The sequence below is a fragment of the Myxocyprinus asiaticus genome, chromosome 8, assembly GCF_019703515.2.
Source record: "Myxocyprinus asiaticus isolate MX2 ecotype Aquarium Trade chromosome 8, UBuf_Myxa_2, whole genome shotgun sequence".
Taxonomy (NCBI): Eukaryota; Metazoa; Chordata; class Actinopteri; order Cypriniformes; family Catostomidae; genus Myxocyprinus; species Myxocyprinus asiaticus.
This window is the reverse complement of record NC_059351.1, coordinates 48,866,208-48,885,104: the sequence shown is the minus strand read 5'-3', so window position 1 is coordinate 48,885,104 and position 18,897 is coordinate 48,866,208. Positions and strand designations below refer to the sequence as shown.

The 18,897-nt window shown below is 35.2% G+C and overlaps 1 protein-coding gene across 3 annotated transcripts in view; it reads right to left on the bottom strand.

The window, feature by feature from the left end:
- Positions 1 to 8,374: 8,374 nt before the first annotated feature.
- The window catches only part of LOC127445031 (homeobox protein Meis1-like), a 31,062-nt gene continuing 20,539 nt past the window's right edge, over positions 8,375 to 18,897 (bottom strand). For 2 of the 3 annotated variants that reach the window (XM_051704761.1, XM_051704763.1), the window contains exons 10-13: positions 14,621 to 14,679; positions 13,123 to 13,212; positions 11,532 to 11,634; positions 8,375 to 9,367 (exon numbers count right to left, since the gene is read on the bottom strand). In XM_051704761.1, the coding sequence (XP_051560721.1) occupies positions 11,573 to 11,634; positions 13,123 to 13,212; positions 14,621 to 14,679 (211 nt within the window). In that variant the 3' untranslated portion in view covers positions 8,375 to 9,367; positions 11,532 to 11,572. The remainder of the gene's footprint in view (positions 9,368 to 11,531; positions 11,635 to 13,122; positions 13,213 to 14,620; positions 14,680 to 18,897) is intronic. The other variant, XM_051704762.1, reaches the window with a different exon arrangement.

The following is an 18,897-nucleotide window of genomic DNA, read 5'->3' as shown; positions in this document are numbered from 1 at the left end:
ATAGCTTACCAAAGCATAGATTCTGAAAGTTTATTAGTCCACATCCTCACTCTTCAGTTTAGGTTTGAGAACTTTCAGTTTTCTAACATCATAGTTGTGGATGAGAGCTGTAAACATAACGAATTCAATGCGTTTTCAATGCGAATTCAATAACCAAAACATATATAAGTCTAGAAGTGTCCTTACTAAAATGGATGTGTCCTAGTGGACTGTTTGAGGAAGATCCCATTAATTTATCAGACTATGCTTTTACAGTAATGACAATAACTGTTGGAACAATTAAATTATGATTTCTTACCAAGGTACATTTTTTGTAATAGGTGTATAAGCTTGTGTCCTATTTTCCCACCTGAATGCAAATGACATCAATGAATCTACATCTCTTCTGATCTCTTGTTGCAGTTCGTCATCATGAACATATTGACAGAAGAGATGAAAATATAATGTGTTCTACTGGCTGTCGGTTCATGTAGGCCTACATACTGTACAAACAACTTGAATGTCTGGCTGGGTTTTGCTGGTCAGTAACTATAGATAAGTGGCTGCATTCATTCCACGCCATGTTTGTGTGTTCTTTTCTGACATGAACTGTGTCTAAATAATGGTTGATAGAGATCTTAGCTTGTCAGATCCTTTTTCTTTCACTTACAGAGTGATTACATTGCAAAAATGCTAATACAGAAGATGTATGCCAGAATGCAGCGTGTGTCAGTTACAATAATATATATATATATATATATATATATATATATATATATATATATATATATATATATATATATATATATATTTTTTTTTATTTGTTTCTTTTAATGGATTGGTTTCTAGGCTTCCCCAGTGAAAACCCTCAGTGTTATTTTACTGTAATGTAAGACAGGAAATAGCTGCAGGAGCCGAACATAAATTTAAAGGCTCACGTGATCGACCTCTTGGAGGTTAAGTGAAAGTGTACATCCGTTTGATGCAATACCTAACTATTTTGTTAACAGAAAGTTGGACAGTTCCATCAATCAATAACCATAACTTTAAACAAACTTTACAACTACGTTCATTCAAACTGGTAGAAACTCTCCACTTTTCACTTAAAGGAATAGCTTCTGGCACTACTTCCTCACCCTTGTATCGTTCCAGACCCGTATGCTGTTATTTTTCTGTGGAGCTCCAAAAGAACATTTATGAAGAATGTTCATGCAGCTCTTTTCCATACAATGAAAGTTCATCGTGACTGAGACTGTCAAGCTCCAAAAAAAAAATAAAAACACTGTCAAATCACTGGAGAAGTAGTCCATATGACTCTTGCACTATATGCCAAGTACTCTGAAGCCAAACAACAGCTTTGTGTGAGGAACATACTAAAATTTAGGTTGATTTTTATGAATAGTCTTCCCCTTCTATCAGCTTTCAATCCTCCTCCTCTATTTCACATTTTCGAAATGGCGCACTGTGTTCTGTGCCAACTTGCAGGAACCGGAATGGCGTTTTGCCACCAACGTTTCACCATTTTTATCTGAACGCATCTTTTTACGTTCCACAGAAGAAGAAAAAAAAAAACAGCATTCGGGTTTGGAATGACATGACATAAGTTATGACAGCATTTTCATTTTTGGCCAAAATATTCCTTTAAGATCTCTAAAGATCTCCCTTACAAAAATAGTTCTGGGAAACTTGCAGCTAATTCACCACTCATTATTTTCACATGCAGATTAGCTTTGCGGCAAACTCTTCATTGTCGCCAAGGGTTTGCTGCAGTTTCACCACTACCAGTGAAGAGCTGCAAATGTCTGGCAAACATTTGCGGCAAATCAAAAGTTAATTTGCTTGAGAAAATAACGAGTGGTAAATTTGTGGCAAGTTTGCAGCAAGTTTGTCAGAAATGTAGATTTTTTTGTATCAGACATGAAGGTGCTTTCCAAAATCACTGTAGCTGTTCACCCGTATGATAAATAAAGAACATCTCATCAAATTATCAAAGCATGATATATTGTGGTTAAGCAATTTAGCTCAGTTTCCTGTGCGCTAAGTCTTTGTCAGATTAGGCCTCCCGGCTGAGGCTAATCAATAGAGCCAAGTCATACTAAGCAAGAGCAGACTGGGGATATAATATTTGATCTGACCCTTAGCTAATAAATCTCTGGTGAACAGTTAAACTGTCAGGCTGACATGTAGACAGAGGCCTGATTGACTGCGCTGTCACTGCTAAAGCTACCTCTACAGATCACTTATGTTTATGTCGTATCCTGGGCTGGGTGCATACACACACACACACACACACATCCACTGCTTTGTTAGGCCTTTTATTTGATGGATGGCTCTTCACTAAACAGTTATTGGGAAACTCCATGATTTACAGTCCCTGTACTGCCGCCAGTGCTGGTACAGCTCAGATTAACCGCAGCGCTATGATGATGTCATTATAAAAGGTACCTAGCTTTTTTGTGGTTGGCCCCAGATTAGAGAGGCTGATTGAATGTATGTGAGTGTGTGTGAAATTGCATAATCACTCACAGTCTTGTCTTTGGTGTGGTTTTGGTGCAGGTCACACGAGGGTGGGTTGGTAACTGCTTGTGCCACTATGGTTGGGAATCAAAAAATTACAGGATTTTCATGACGTTCTGTGAATGGTTCTTGAATGTCAGTAGCATCCTCCTCCAAAGCAGATGGAACTGTAAAATACTTTTAGATTTTACATATTTTGTAGTTCTGCTCCTTAACGGTCATATTTGTGGTTTATTGCTAATATGCATTAACACCCATGGCCAGACAGCATTAAAGGAATATTCCGGGTTCAATACAAGTTAAGCTCAATCGACAGCATTTGTGGCATAATATTGATTACCACAAAATTTAATTTCGACTCTTTTCTCCTTTTCTTAAAAAAAGAGCAAAAATCGAGGTTACAGTGAGGCACTTACAATGGAAGTGAATGGGGAAATTTTTGGAGGGTTTAAAGGCAGAAATGTGAAGCTTATAATTTTATAAAAGCACTTACATTAAATCTTCTGTTAGAACTTGTGTATTATTTGAGCTGTAAAGTTTAAATCATCATTTTTACAGTCGTTTGAGTGTTTTAGGGTTTGTTGACATTACATCGTCATGGAAAAGAAGTTGTAAAATTGGCTATAACTTTACACAGAAAAAGTTAGTAAGTGATTTTATCACACTTAAGTCATGTTTATGTTTTGTAGCTTTTGAAACAGTGAGTATTTTAAAATTTACGGATTGGCCCCATTGTCTTCCATTGTAAGTGCCTCACTGTAACCTCGATTTTTGCTTTTTTTTAAAGAAAAGGAGGGATGAGTCAAAATTAATTTTTGTTGTAATCAGCATTATTCCACAAATGCTGTCGATTGAGCTTAACTTGTATTGAACCTGGAACATTCATTTAAAACAATGTGAGTGCACCTGGAATTTTCCATCTATTAATTGCCACCATTCTTTATCATCTAATATGGCATTACTTTGTCAATTAAGTCCAATCAATTCATGTACTGTGAATAAATGGGAGGAAACACTGATTTTTATTAGGAACAGCTAAGTAAAATATACTCTTCAACTTCAGTGTTATTCTCTGCAAGCAGTTACTGCTCATCTGTAAGATAATGGACGATCTGTTTCATGTGATTAATTGTGGAACTCAAATAACTTACATTTAACCTTTAAATGTCTGTTTTAAAAATATGTTTTTAACACTACACCTATCTTCCATTACTCAGCCAAACAGGTGGTCCCGCCCCAAACATGCACTATTTGTTGAGCCAATGTTGTTATCGTGTCCAGTCGACTTAAATAATCAGACTGCAATTCCGTTCGGTGCCACTAGTGGCGCAGAAATTACATACTTCACTTTTAACGTAATCCTGGGATATGTTCCGCACTGTTCCGATTTTATCCGGGGTAAGTAATTAATCCTGAGTATTCAGGTTTCAAGATTTCACACTGTACTTTTGTAATGCCTGGGTTAACATTCTTACATTCATATAAGATAAATAAATATATTTTAGCCTATTTTTAAGATTTACACACTTCAATTTTATAACAAAAGTCCATCAAATTAAAATGCGTAATCTTCAAAATTGAAATTTACTGAAACGTAAAATATTTAGTTTTTATTATTTTATTGTATTACATTTTACACAATTCAATATTATTATATTTTGTTATGGAATTGAAATGCGTAAATCTTTTTTCATCTACCAATTCCTCTTATTTTTCAACCCTTCCACACCAACCATATGTCATATAGAGATTAAAAATGAGATTAAAATGCCCTTCCATGTTGATTTTAAGGCCAGAAACATACTTTATGCAAGTACGTGTATGCAGATTTAAGTGTTTGGTCAGCACACTGCCAACGCTGATCCTGTTGAACATGCTTAACGTGGGTTCTGGCGTTACTCTGGCGGTGACAAACCTCAGTACTCAAGGGGGCGATAGAGTTACCATCAAAAGTCTGTGCTATTAAACTGGATGCGTTATTATTTAGGTAAGTTGCTATAAATATATTGACTTTAACGAACTTGCTCAGCATTATTCTCTTTAAACTGTTGCTCCGTCATGACAGTAATTGACTCATAGATGCGGACAGTTCACACTTATGTACGTGGTAGCGCCCCTTGTGGCAAAGTTGAGAATACAACGTGTATTTTTGTTGCATTATGAACTTGTGTCGGACACATTGTTGAACACAACGATGCACAAAATTGAGCTTGAGTAGCTTAGCATCTGTGTACTTTTGCGTAGAGTATGTTTCGGCCTAAAAAAAGACGTTGACCCAGCGCTGTGTAGCCTTTTAGAGTCACAGTTTACATGCATTATCAGCATGTAGTTCTGTAAAACTTAAGTAAAATGTGCCCATTTAATATTCAAGATCCCAAATTTTGTCCTCCATTGTGTTCCATTAAAGCCCCACATATAAGTGAAACTGTTCAGCAAAACTAGTGGCCTGCTTTGCTGAGGTCAGTGTTTTTGGTAAGTGAAGCCAGTGGCTGCTTCAAACAAAGACAACTTCCTGTCCTGGTACATGCTTTCACAGGACAACCTGACACCCATCTCTCTCTCTCTCTCTCTCTCTCTGTGTGTGTGTGTGTGTGTGTGTTTCTCTCTTCGTTTATCTCTTTCCCCTCAAACTGAAACAGATCCAGAGAGATATTCAATCCCCTCATTTTATGTAGATTGTGGACAACCCTCATTACATGCATTATTTAAATGGTTAAAACTACACAGTATAGTGTATGTGTTAATAATGTATAGCTGCCTTACAGAGCTGAGGATTAAGGATGTCACTTTACATTTAAATTTACATTCCTCTTAAATACAATTCACGCAGTATTAGAACACGGCTCATATATTCCGGGTTCAGTACGAGTTGAGCACAATCGACAGCATTTGTGGCATAATGTTGATTACCAAAATAAAATAAGAATTTTCTTTAAAAAAAAGCTAAAATTTTGGTTCCAGTGCGGCACTTACAATGGAAGTGAATGGGGGCCAATTTTTCAAAAGTATAGCCACAAGGATATGCGTGTAAACATGATTTTAGTGTGATAAAATCACTTATAAACCTTTTCTGTGTAAAGTTATAGCCAATTTTACAACTTCATTTCCATGATGTAATGTCAACAAACCCTAAAACCCTCAAACAACTGAAAAAATGACCATTTAAATAACATTACAGCTCAAGTAATACACGAGTTTGAACAGAAGAATTAATGCAAGTGCTTTTATAAAATAATAAGCTTCACATTTCTGCCTTTAAACCCTCAAAAAATTGGCCTCACATCTTCTGTAACCTTGATTTTTTATTTATTAATTTTTTATAAGAAAAAGGAGGTACAAGTCGAAATTTGTATTATTATTATTTTATTTTTGTATTTATTATTATTATTATTATTATTTTTTTTTTTTTTGTGGTAATCAACACTATGCCACAAATGCATGAAGCGTATTTGAGTCCATTAATGTTTTTCACTTTGTGACATTATTTTTAATCACAATTAAACACATTTCTTCCCCAGTTCTCATTCTTGTTATGCAAAAAATAAAAAATAAAAGAAAAATAATAATAATAATAATAATATAAATAAATAAATAATGATATTTAAACTGAAAAGTATTTATACGTAATGGTAGTATTTGTTGTACAGCCTTTGATTATTTAATTGCTTATTGCTTATTTAAATTAAAGAATCTAATGAGAATCATCATTGAGAATAATGGGAATAAAAGATAATTACATAAATAAACCTTCAAAAGTAATTTCCCCCTTTGATGAAAATATTTTGTCATCAAAATAATGTCACAATGCATCTTAATGGTCCTAAAATGGACTTAATTCCCCTTATGCAAAATACCATTTCTGATTCACTCGCACAGTGAAAATGAGAATACTGTAGTGAAAGTCTGTGAGATCTGTAAAACCTGTGCAAAGAACTGATCTAAAATGCAAACAGAAAAGCTGCTGCAGTCTTACTGACAGAGTAAAATATCACTACGTAAAACAGTTTGCCAGAATTGTAAACACAGTTTTGGATTAGCTTCAAAATTCTCCTCTGGTGAGATGTTGCTGGATTTGTTTTGGTTGTGGCTTTAAACAGGAAAGTGGATGAAGAGTGAGATCAAGTATTAAAATGTAGAACACAGACGTTTTCATTACTCAGGCAAAGAGCTGACCATCACTCTTGTGCCTTGGATGTTTATCTTACACCCATGTTCATAAGCTGCTTTCTCTCTGTCATACTTCTCTTTGCTATGGTTAATTCTATTCCAGTTTGCATCTATGAAAATATATTTTCAATAAATGTTTTAGAAATAGTTCATTTCAGACGAGAAATCACTTGATGTTTAGATATGTCTGTAATGATGTTTGGAAATGGACTAGACATTAGTTTATGCCAGCTGTTGAGGAAATTTCCAGTTTAACCACATGATCTGTACACAGCCAGAGCAAGCAGTACCTCTTGTGTCCTATAGTGGGCGATACACACCACCTCAGAAAGCAAAGGCTATGCTTGTTCAGACTAGCAGACTCCCATACTACTTGTACTTTTTCAGCAGTATATAGTATTTAAACTGTGCACAGTATAAAAAAAAAAAATTCTGAATGTATAAAATAACTAAATACATTTGCCAAAATATGCAGTATACCACAAAGCATACTCCTCACATTATTGCATTCTGCAATGTGCTCAACTTGACATTGCTTTTCCAGTGTGACGATTGAACCAGAAGTAATATAACAATACAAAACCTGATTCAAAATGCAAAGTTAACATATTTATTTGGGTGATGATAACCAGACGCTACTCAATTACTAAACCTGCATAATAGTGAGGTCATGCGACAACATTGTAAAATATTACTGTTTGAAACGTTTAGCACTGCATACTGCATACTGTGCTGCAAAAGTATGCTGCATGAGAGTATTCCATTCCGAACATAGCAAAGGAATCAGAGCAGATCTTCACAACAATATGCAACAATAATAATACATAACACACTTGTTGAGGTATGAATATTTATGTGAATAAACCCACACTGAAACCTAAACACACGCACACACACACACACACACACACACACACACAACACACACACACACACACACACACATACTGTGAAAATACAGCTCAGCTCAAGTCAGTCAAATCAAGAACATTAACAATTATTAGGAACTTTCAACTCATCATCTCCAGACTGTCCAAATGTATCTGAGCGCATTTGCAATAAATCGGTCGTGTATGAGAATTCTTTAGTTGCATTCACTGGGCAAAACCCACGTTTATGAGCCTTGTATCATGTTTGACACATCCAGCAGCATTATATACATTTATTGGGTTTTGTATACACTGTATACACTTGTTTAGTTTACCAGTAATAATATCTAAACATTCTTAAAACAAAATAAATTTACACCTCCCCAAAAAAATATTTTAGCCTATTTTTAAGATTTATGCATTTCAAAATTCCATCAAATTCAACTGTGTAATTTTGATTAAAAACTTAATTAATAAAAGTTTTTTTTTTTATTATTATTATTTTGTTAAACATTACACAATTCAATTTGATGGATTTTTTGGTTATGAAATTGAAAGCTTAAATCTTAAAATATTTGTTTGAGTGTATTTATGAAGCTAAATTGTGTAAGATTATAAAACAACATTTTTCAGACAATATATCTTTAATTAAGTTCATATTTCTTATGTAATTTTTAGTTTTAAGCATATAAATCTAACTAAATTTAATGAGGTTTATGCTTAAAACAAAAGAAGAAAAAAATGGCCAATTTTGTAAATGAAGTAAAAAAAATTCAAGATGCATTCTCTGAAAACAAGCCTTCCAGCATTTCACAATATTAATCTAAAAATATCCTACTATATAATATCTTACAAAACAACTGACCTAATTAGCAATATTGTGTGAGAATATATCTCAAGTTTATTTTTATTGCCCCATTGGCAAATTGTGATTTATTGTTTTAACAAAAGTTAGTGAGGTTTATGCTTAAAACAGAAGAAGAAGAAAAAAAACCAAAAAACATTTGCCAATGTTTCCAATGGGGTAAAATAAAAAACGTATTTCAAGAAAATAAAATAATTCAAGATACATTCTTTAAAAACAAGTCTTACAGTCTCATACAATATAATATCTTGCACAATAATTTAGCTTCTCAAGTACATTTGTTTTGTTTTCTTAGGATGTTTAGATATTTTTCCCAGAAAACAAGACAAAAATACTGATTAAGAATGTTTTTTTTTTTTTGTAGTATATTCAATTTCTTTGCACAGACATTCAACAAAGATCTCGACGATCTCTCTTTAGATCACAAACTCTTGACTGTTATTGTCGTTGACGTCTTCAAGTGATGTAGATGTTTGCTGGTGGTGTGACGCCCACAGCAGAAAAACTCCCCGTCTTTTGTTTTCAGAATAATGACTCTTCATTTCAGGTTGCATTTGGGTTGAGACACGAGACTTTTGTTTTAACCTTTAAGGCCACTAGAAGAATCACCTGGTTCCAGGTGAGAGGTCGCATTAAAGAATCTCCTGGCCCAGAGGAGGTATGTCCAGATGTTCAGGCATTTCTTTTCTATATTGTTGTCTCTCTTCACTGATACGGTTGATCTGCCCATCACATGAAACACGAGTCCAGGTTGCCATCTTGAATGAGAACGCTCTCGTTGCGTGCTGAAACTGTCTGTGTCGCGAGGACGGCGCCTTTAGAACTTTCCGAGAGTAAAGCTGTAAAGGTTTTTGGAGGGTATCTGTACCATTGATGATAGGCCATTATTGGTGGTGCAAGTAAAAATGCAATTTCCCAATCCATCGGAAACTCATGAGCTGAGAACCAGTCCTTTCAAAGTACCAGAACTCTGTAATCAAAAAGAGGTTAAATCATTTATGAGGAAAACACTAGTGGCAACAGTGTATAGTCACAAATTAATTCAGTTGGCGTTTCTGCCAGAACAGGCCCTTTCATCTTTATCTTTTCTAATGGGTTGAGACATTAACTAATCCTGATGTCATAAACTGTCTCCACAGAGTAATCAGAGTGACAAATTAATCAGAGCCGCTCTGCGGTGCCTCATGAAGTCTTTTACAGTAATAAGAATCGTTATTGTGAGCTATTAAACCATTAATACAATTTTTAAAAAAGAGGTTAAAGTTGAACAATTGCAAAGAAAATGTAAAAGAATGTTAACATGGTCAAATAGCCGGAAGGGGCCGTTCACACTGCGTTTGTATAGCATAATGTTTTTAACCACAAAATTATTTCACTCGTCCCTTGTTTATTTAAAAAGCAAAAATGGCGGTTACAGTAAGGCGATTACAATGGAAGTGAATGGGGCCAATCCATAAACGTTAAAATACTTTCAAAAGTATAGCTAAAAAGACTTATATTTTTCGTGTTGACATGATTTAAAGGGATAGTTCACCCAAAAATGACAATTCTCTCATCATTTATTCACCCTCATGCCATCCCAGATGTGTGAATTTCTTTCTTCTGCAGAACACAAATGAAGATTTTTAGGAGAATATCTCAGCTCTGTAGGTCCATACAACACAAGTGAATGGTGGGCAGAACTTTGAAGGTCCAAAAAGCACATAAATGCAGCATAAAAGTAATACATGTCTTCTGAAGTGATAATAGGTGTGGGTGAGAAACAGATCAATATTGAAGTCCTTTTTTACAACAAATTCTCCACCCTGCCCAGTAGGTGGCGATATCCAATATGAATGTGAACCGCCAAAAACAAAAGAAGAAGTAAGTGAAAGTGGAGATTTATAGTGAAAAAGACTTAAATATTGATCTGTTTCTCATCCACACCTATCTTACAGCTTCTGAAGACATGGATTAAACCACTGGAGTCATATGGATTACTTTTATGCTGCCTTTATGTGCTTTTTTCAGCTTCAAAGTTTTGGTCTCCATTCACTTTCATTGTAAGGACCAACAGAGCTGAGATGTTCTTCTAAAAATCTTCATTTGTGTTCTGCAGAAGAAAGAAAGTCAAAAACATCTGGGATGGAATGAGGGGGAGTAAATGATGAGAGAATTCAGATTTTTTGGGTGAACTATTCCTTTAAGTGTGATAAAATCTCTTACTAGCCTTATCTGTGTACAGTTCCTGTATATCCAATATTACAGCTTTGTTGCCATTATGATGGTAAACCCTGAAGTCGATCTTATCATACTAAAATCATGTTAACACATATAATGTTTACGTCTTGTGCTACACTTTTGAAACAATGAGGGATAGTGCCTCACTATGACCACAATTTTTGCTTTTTTTAAATAACCGAGGGGCGAGTCAAAATACATTTTTTATGCTAATCAACATAATGCTACAAATGCTGTCGATTGAGCTTAACTTGTATTGAACCCAGAATATTCCTTAATTCCCCAAAACTACTAGCATAAACAATCATTACACGTTCATACATAGATATGTTTATATCAACCCCAGATTCATCTGATTGGCCCGTTGCTTTAAAACTGACATCGATCCATTGCGCTGCATGTTGAAAGTTGAACTATATTGAATTGACAGAACGTTGTCAAATAATCGCTGTATACATCGTAACAGCCAAAGTCATCCGTTAGTACGTTTACCTTGACCAGCAATTAAACAATATGCAAGAACTGTCACACCGAGAGACTAACATGCTGCTAAAGAACAACAGACCAATGACTGGCTAGTTTCTCTCTCTCTCTCTCTGTGTCTGTTGAACACACACACACACACACACACATACACATTGGTGCAGCTATCATTATGAAGACTCTCCATAGACATAATGATTTTTATACTGTATGAACTATAGATTCCCCTAAACCTAACCCTCACAAAAATCTTTCTGCATTTTTACATTTTCAAAAAAACACATTTAGTATGTTTTTTAAGCGATTTGAATTATGGGGACACTAGAAATGTCCTCATAAACCACATTTATAGCATAATACCCTTGTAATTACCAGTCTGTAACCTAAAAAAATGTCCTCGTAAACCACCCAAAACGTGCGCAGAAACGTACCTCTTGTTTGCTGTGTTCAGCAGGATGGCTGGAGAGATTGTTTACATGTAGTGCCACTGACTCTCCAGCCCCATATTCACTCCTCCAAGACCACCCAGAGCTGCTAAAAAAATAGAGAGACATTAATGAAACTAATGTATTTCCTCAGATCTTCGGGTGAATCTCATAAAAACATAGAAAACATATTTTACATAAAGAAAATGAAGACTTTATTTAGGACAATCAAAATTGTTGGCATTGTCACATGAAAATAATGCCATGAAAACAAATGCTGTAACTTCCTTTTAAGTTTTTGTATAATTCCTATTATTCTTAATGGGGATTCTGATGACTGTAATACAGTTAGTTTTTAATGTATTACAGTAAAAATAACCAGAATTAAATTTGTACGGAATCAGAATAAATTACAAGCAGTACAACAAATACTACCATCATTTATAAAAATGTTACAATTCAAATTATATCATTGTTTTTTTTTTGTTTTTTTTTGCATTACCGTAATGAGAATTAAGGTGAAAAATGTGGTTAGAGGAATGTGCAGGGTTTAATACAAGCTCAATCAACAGAATTTGTGGCATAATGTTGATTACCACAATAATAATAATAATAAATAAATAAATAAATAAATAAACATAAAAAATAAATCAACTTGCCCTTCGTTTATTTAAAAAAAAACAAAAAATGGCTACAGTAAGGCAGTTACAATGGAAGTGAATGGGGCCAATCCATATGTATTAAAATACACATTGTTTCAAAAGTATAGCCACGAAACATAAACATTTAACGTGTTAACATAATTTTAGTGTGATAAAACTGCTTACCATCCTTTTCTGTGTATACCAGGAATACCAGGATTACAGGGTACGTTGTCATGACAACAAAGTAAATACTGAATATAACTATACACAGATACATTTTGTAAGTGATCTTATCACACTAAAATCACGTTAAAACAAACAGATGGGAATTCCCTAAGAATAAATTGTGCACGGTAAAAGCTCCGGTTATTTGCAATAAAAATGGGAAAAATTATGCAGATCTGCACTGTTTGCTCTTGCTTAAACTAGATTGCGGGTGGTTAGTAAATAAGACTCAGGTTTTTGCGCTGAGATTCCACACGCAAAAGTGCCACAACTGTTAAGTGAATTCAGCCCATAATGTTTATGTCTTGCAGCTATACTTTTGAAACATTGTTGATTTTAGCATTTATTGAGTGCCTCATTCACTTCCATTCTAAGTGCCTCACTGTAACAAATATTTTTTCCCCAAAAAAATAAACGAGGGGCTATAGTTGAAATTATGTTTTGTGGTAATAAACATTATGCTACAGATGCTGTCGACTGAGCTCAACTTGTATTGAACCCGGAACATTCCTTTATAATAATACAATGCAAAAACAATGCAAATATCAGTGATCCTGTATCATCAGTTTCTTTAAGAAAAAAAAAGTTTTATTATTTCTTTTGATTTTAGGATCGACCCGCTTATGGAGCATTTTAAAACTCAAACAGTGCTCTTCTGGGTTCAGTTACAGGCTAGCAGTTTTTTTCTACCTTAAACATTTGAACACTCAGATAGAGGGTTGATGTACCTGGTGGTCTGATGCCCATGTGTGACTGTCCATCCATTATAAAACCTCCCATTGACTGACCATTAGGAGTGTACGGGCCACCATGACCTACTGTACACACATAAACATATACATACATACATTACGCAAGGGAATGTTAAGTAGGTCACACATTGTGTAGACGGAATAGCCCATAGCTTCCCCAAGAAAATGTGTAAACAGTCCCAGTACTACATAAGTATCCTCAGTAGATTTCACACAGTTTAAAGTCCAGTGGACTAGGCAGGTATGCAGTTTAAAGGTACAGCACCAAAAAGCCTGTTTACATACTGTAGTGTTGTGGGGAAAATCTACAACACGTGCTAGCATCCGTTTGTACTCAAAGAGAGTCTTTGAGCCCCACTGCTATCATCAACACTTTAACCCCACCAGACCTGAACACCTCACACTTCATACTGAGCTCAGAGGGGTGTGTGTGTGTGTGTGTGTGTGTGTGTGTGTGTCTGTGTGTGGTGATGGATAAGGCTGAGTTCAAGTAATTCATCCTGAAACCCATTCTAGGGGCCATTCACACAGTTCTTGCATTTAAAAATGGCAAGACAGAGTGCGGAGTGAAACCAAACACCGTTGCTAGTGAATTTTATATATATACCGTTGCTAGTGAATTATATATATATAGACCTATTTTTAAAATTTACACATTTCAATTTCATAACACAATTTTATCAGTTTGCATTGTGTAATGTTTAACAAAAAAAAAAACATAAAAAAAAAAACTTAAAACATTTAGTTTTTTGCTTGATTTGATTAAAGATTACTTAATTAATTTGAATGAAATTGCAATGCTTAAATCATAAAATGATTTTTTTGACTGTAGTTTGCATAAAGTAATAAACTGCACCTTTTATTGATAAGGGCTGTAACTGGGGTTTTTTTCTACCTCTATTTAGGGTTTGGGTACATAATTGTACACAGTAGGTCCCATTATGGTACAATGTTGTACCAAAAATGAGTTAAAAACTGTAACTAGAGGTACCAAAAAAGTCCCCTTCAGGGTATATCCCCAGTGATGACCCTTGTACCATTTCTTTTCTTTTTTTTCTGAGGGTGTGTATTTGCATTCTTTTCTTTATATTGCTACAACATAAAACTTGATTTGAGTTTGAATTAATTGACTTTGAAGTGTAATTTATTTATTCCCCACATTGAACAAATTAAATGTATTGTTAAATAGTCAGATAAATAAAATTTTATAAGTTGTTTCAGAGTGCAGGGAGACTTGATTATGTTGAGCATTGCCAAAAATGCAATGCTCATGGCACGAGGTGCTAGAAAAACAGCTAAATGTGGAGCAACGACCTAAATCATCCTTCTGATGCATGGGCACATAGACAAAATAATGCAGACTCAATGCAAGCATGCATTCTGTGTGAACAGTACCTTAAAGTTTTATACATTTTAGTGTGAAAGTTCTGAAAGTTTAACAAAAATGATCTCAGTAAGTTTACAAGGCACTTGCCTACACGGTTGGACTGGTCGATCATTGGTTGGACGATCCTTCTTCTGGCATTGATAAACCTAAACGAGAACAAGAAAGAACACAGATGAAAACAATAAAAAAATAAAAAATAAATAAAAGCAACCATTCTTTATTAGTGGTGCTTGCTAACATTGGGTTAGAGATTTGAACAAACCCCTAACCTTTAGTACTGAACTGCATTACTTGCCCTGCACTGTTTGTGCTACGGACATGAATGATACCTCAAATCGTGCTGCTTTTTGAGGAGAGGTGTGCTATTTCTTTCTTTTCTAAGTGATCAGATTTTTCTACTGACTTCTAAATTCTAAAGACTTACATTAAAGGAGCGACCCGAGGCATATTAACTAGAATATCGCAGAGACTTGTAAGTGGACTCTTTTGACTTGGGCTGGTAAGCAACCACCTAGCAATCATCTAGAGCACCCTAGCAACTGCTCTGCAACACCCTAGCTTCGTGGCTACGAGTTTTGCACAGGCAAGCCCCACTCACATTTCTTCGGAAAATGTCAAAATCGAGTTTATTTTAATATAGAACATATACCATATAAACCTTTTCCCCAGTTCACCAGAACTTCAGTGCTTTTATTTCCATGCTTGACCTTTCACCCCCTGACTCAGTGACCTCACACCCCGAGCAGCAGTGCAGCTCTGCTCTGTCTCAGCCTAAAAATTTCCCCGTGACCTCTGACTGCTGAGTGCCAGGGCACAAGTCCACACATGATTAATGACTGCTCTGCGACACCCCAGGTGCTTTGCTTCCATTTTAACCTTCACAAAGCATGGGATGTTCCACTTTTAATTCATAGGAAGTGAATTACACACACAGCGAGAGGTGTTAGGATCTAAAACGTTGAAGAACATATGATGGTTCTTTATATTAGAGTTGTGATTCTCTAAATAATTTTAAAACAGTTTTTTTTTTCAAGCCTGGAAAGTCATGGAAATTAATAAAATCTAAAAGTGATTGAAATGTCTGTAGTGAATATGCAATTTTCATCTAGCTATGTTTTATATATATATATATATCTTGTGTAGAATCAAATTGCTCGTTAGCCATAGTAACGTCTGATATGTGAGTGTATCGCACTTTGACGATCAACAAATCACTTCACATATCGGTCTAAATGAATCATTTGCAAATTGGTCTGAATCAAATGATTTTTAAAACTTTTCCAGTAATCACAAATGACTCATGGAACTCCATTGGTCCAAAAAGATGGGAACCCTTTAAAACGAGGCGGAAAATGATTCTTGTATCTTTATTTTTGACATCAAAGACCATTCATCCAATCAGACTTGTATTTTGGCACAAATGTATCTGTCAATAAGTAGAAGCCAGTCAAATTACGTAGACTGTAACAAGGACTACATCATCTTCGGAAACCATGCATGAACAAAACTAAAGAAGACAAAAAATTTTTTAAAGTAATCCATACAACTCCAGTGGTTTAATCCATGTCTTCAGAAGTTATATGATAGGTGTGGGTGAGAAACAGATCAATATTTAAGTCCTTTTTTACTATAAATCTCCACTTTAATTCTCCTCCCTGACCAGTAGATGGTGATATGCAAGAAGAATGCAAATCGCCAAAAGCAAAAGAAGAAGAATGTGAAAGTGAATGTGTAGATTTATAGTAAAAAGTACTTAAATATTGATCTGTTTCTCACACACATCTATCAAATTGCTTCTAAAGACATGGATTAAACCACTGGAGTCTTATGGATTGAATAGACCTACAGAACTTAAATATTCTTCTAAAAAGCTTTGTGTTCTGCAGAAGAAAGTCATACACATCTGGGATGGCATGATGGAGTAAATGATGAGAGAATTTTCATTTTTGGGTGAATAAGAAATAAGAATTGGGAATTCATTCCCAGAAGTTACGTGTGATCCATCACATTTGCTTATATTTTATTGAAATATTTAACTAATTTTTTATATCAGTTATGCGCATTGGGGTGTTTTATGTTACAATTATGTGGTTTAGTTTTTTATGCCACATTTGTTATCCTGATGGTATTTTGTGTTTGTGTGGGTCACACTGTGCGTTGTCTATACATATTTACTGTAGGTTTGTGTGATATGGTGTAATTTAAAAAATCATATCGCGATACTGCCATTGCGATTTTTGGAAAATGTCTTTCTTTATAGATATCATTTTCCATTCACAAATTTTTGTGTTCAAAACACATTTGAGGAGGTAAAAAAATGTCTTGCATAAGTGGTAGATAATGTTGTCATTTATTTATTTATGCCTAAATTCTTTATTCACTTCCCGATTTCTGTTCACTGGTACCTTTTTTTGCACACTGCATTCTGATTAGAGAGATCTCGTCAGTGTGTAAAAGATGTTCACAAATCAGAATAGCAAATTAAACATCACAGAATTCTGAGTATAAAAAATTATAAACATTTCAGCTTGCTGCGGTTTAGAAATTGCACTTTTATTGCGGTTACGATTAATTGCACAGCCATAATTTATTGGTCGTTGCTCTTGGAAGGGCCACTCTTGATGAAATTTAAGTCATCACGTCATTCTGTTTTACTGTGTTAATAAAGTGGTTGACAGTAAATTTAAAAGTGCAAAGCAGATTTTTGTACCTCCAGTTGGTTGGTATATTAAAATGATATAATTTAATGATATACGGTAGTAAACTTTAAAATGTGCAGGCACCCGAATGACACCCTGTAATGGCCAAAACAAGTGTTCACTGTATTATAACCACAGCTACCAGTTTTTTACTGTAAATTTAACAGGATATTTTTTAAAGTGTATTAATGCTCAATTTTAAGGATTTTATTCACTTTTGTACGATAAACAATTTTAGCACTGTGTTAGGCTGCCACATGATGTCCACTGTAAACATTTGTGTCTTGAAGCATAACCATTTGAGAACCAGTGCTCTAGATTAATACATTGATTAATACATTAATTAAGCAAAAAACAAAATGGTTAAACAGGAAAGCAGCGTGAGAGGTTGAACATTCTGAGCAGGTATTATTGTAAATGTTCTTTTGAGGTTGTTGAAGGTTAGCATCCCTCTGAACTCCGCCCTTTAGGCGACCAATCAGAGATAAGAGCCGTATCCCCAGCGGGGATGAGCCCGTCCCACTCTTTAAGGGGGTTAAAAGCTGACCCCTCACTGAACCCCCCTTCTCACCACGAGACCGAGTTTACGAGCTTCATGCCTCGGCCTGTTCACTGCAAACACACACTCTTATACGGCCCGATGAGCACGCCAAACACATAACAAAACTATGCAGCAAGTGAACTATTTTTTTCTCATGCATGAGGGAGCTAAGAAACACATAGTACCTTTACTCTACAATGCAGCAGTGAATAAACCTGCTGTACCATTGAGGTTGCTTATATATATACTACTGTATATATTAAAACCATATACAGTGGAGTCCAAAAGTCTGAGACCACCGGAGAAAGTGCTTCTAATTTACATTCTTTTCTAATAACAATAAAAAGTTTTTATTACAAATGACACTATGAGGATATCTAATTTATTTCGGTATGAATTTGAGAATTTCTTATTTATATATATTTTTTTCTTGCCCTGCAGTGTGATATTCTATACTTTATTTAAACTATTTTAAATGGCATTTTGATTATTCTTTTTTTTTATTATTATTATTGTGCATGCCACTTTTATGGCTTCATATTAACTGAGAGATTACATGTAGTATTTGTTATTCTAAAAATTCATACAGCAAGACATTTTAAAATTAGCTTGTGAAGGCAAAATGGTGATTATAAATCATTTCATCAAAAGAAGTGGTGACCAGTTACAGGTCCTAAGATATACACTTTTTCTTATACATTTATATAAACTGAATGGCAACACTTTACAATCATAAGTGGTAGATAATGTTGTTGTGTAGTGATTCGCCTCAGTCCGGGTGGTGGAGGAGGAATCCCAGTTGACTCTGTGTCTGAGATTGTCAACCCGCGCATCTTATCATGTGGCTTGTTGAGCGTGTTGCCATGGAGACATAGCACGTGTGGAGGCTTCACGCCATCCACCATGGCAACCATGCTCAACTCACCACGCGCCCCACCGAGAACGAACCACATTATAGCAACCATGAGGAGGTTACCCCATGTGACTCCACCCTCCCTAGCAACCAGGCCAATTTGGTTGCTTAGGAGACCTGGCTGGAGTCACTCAGCACACCCTGGGATTTGAACTAGCAAACTAGCGAGCTCCAGGGGTGGTAGCCAGTGTCTTTTACCACTGAGCTACCC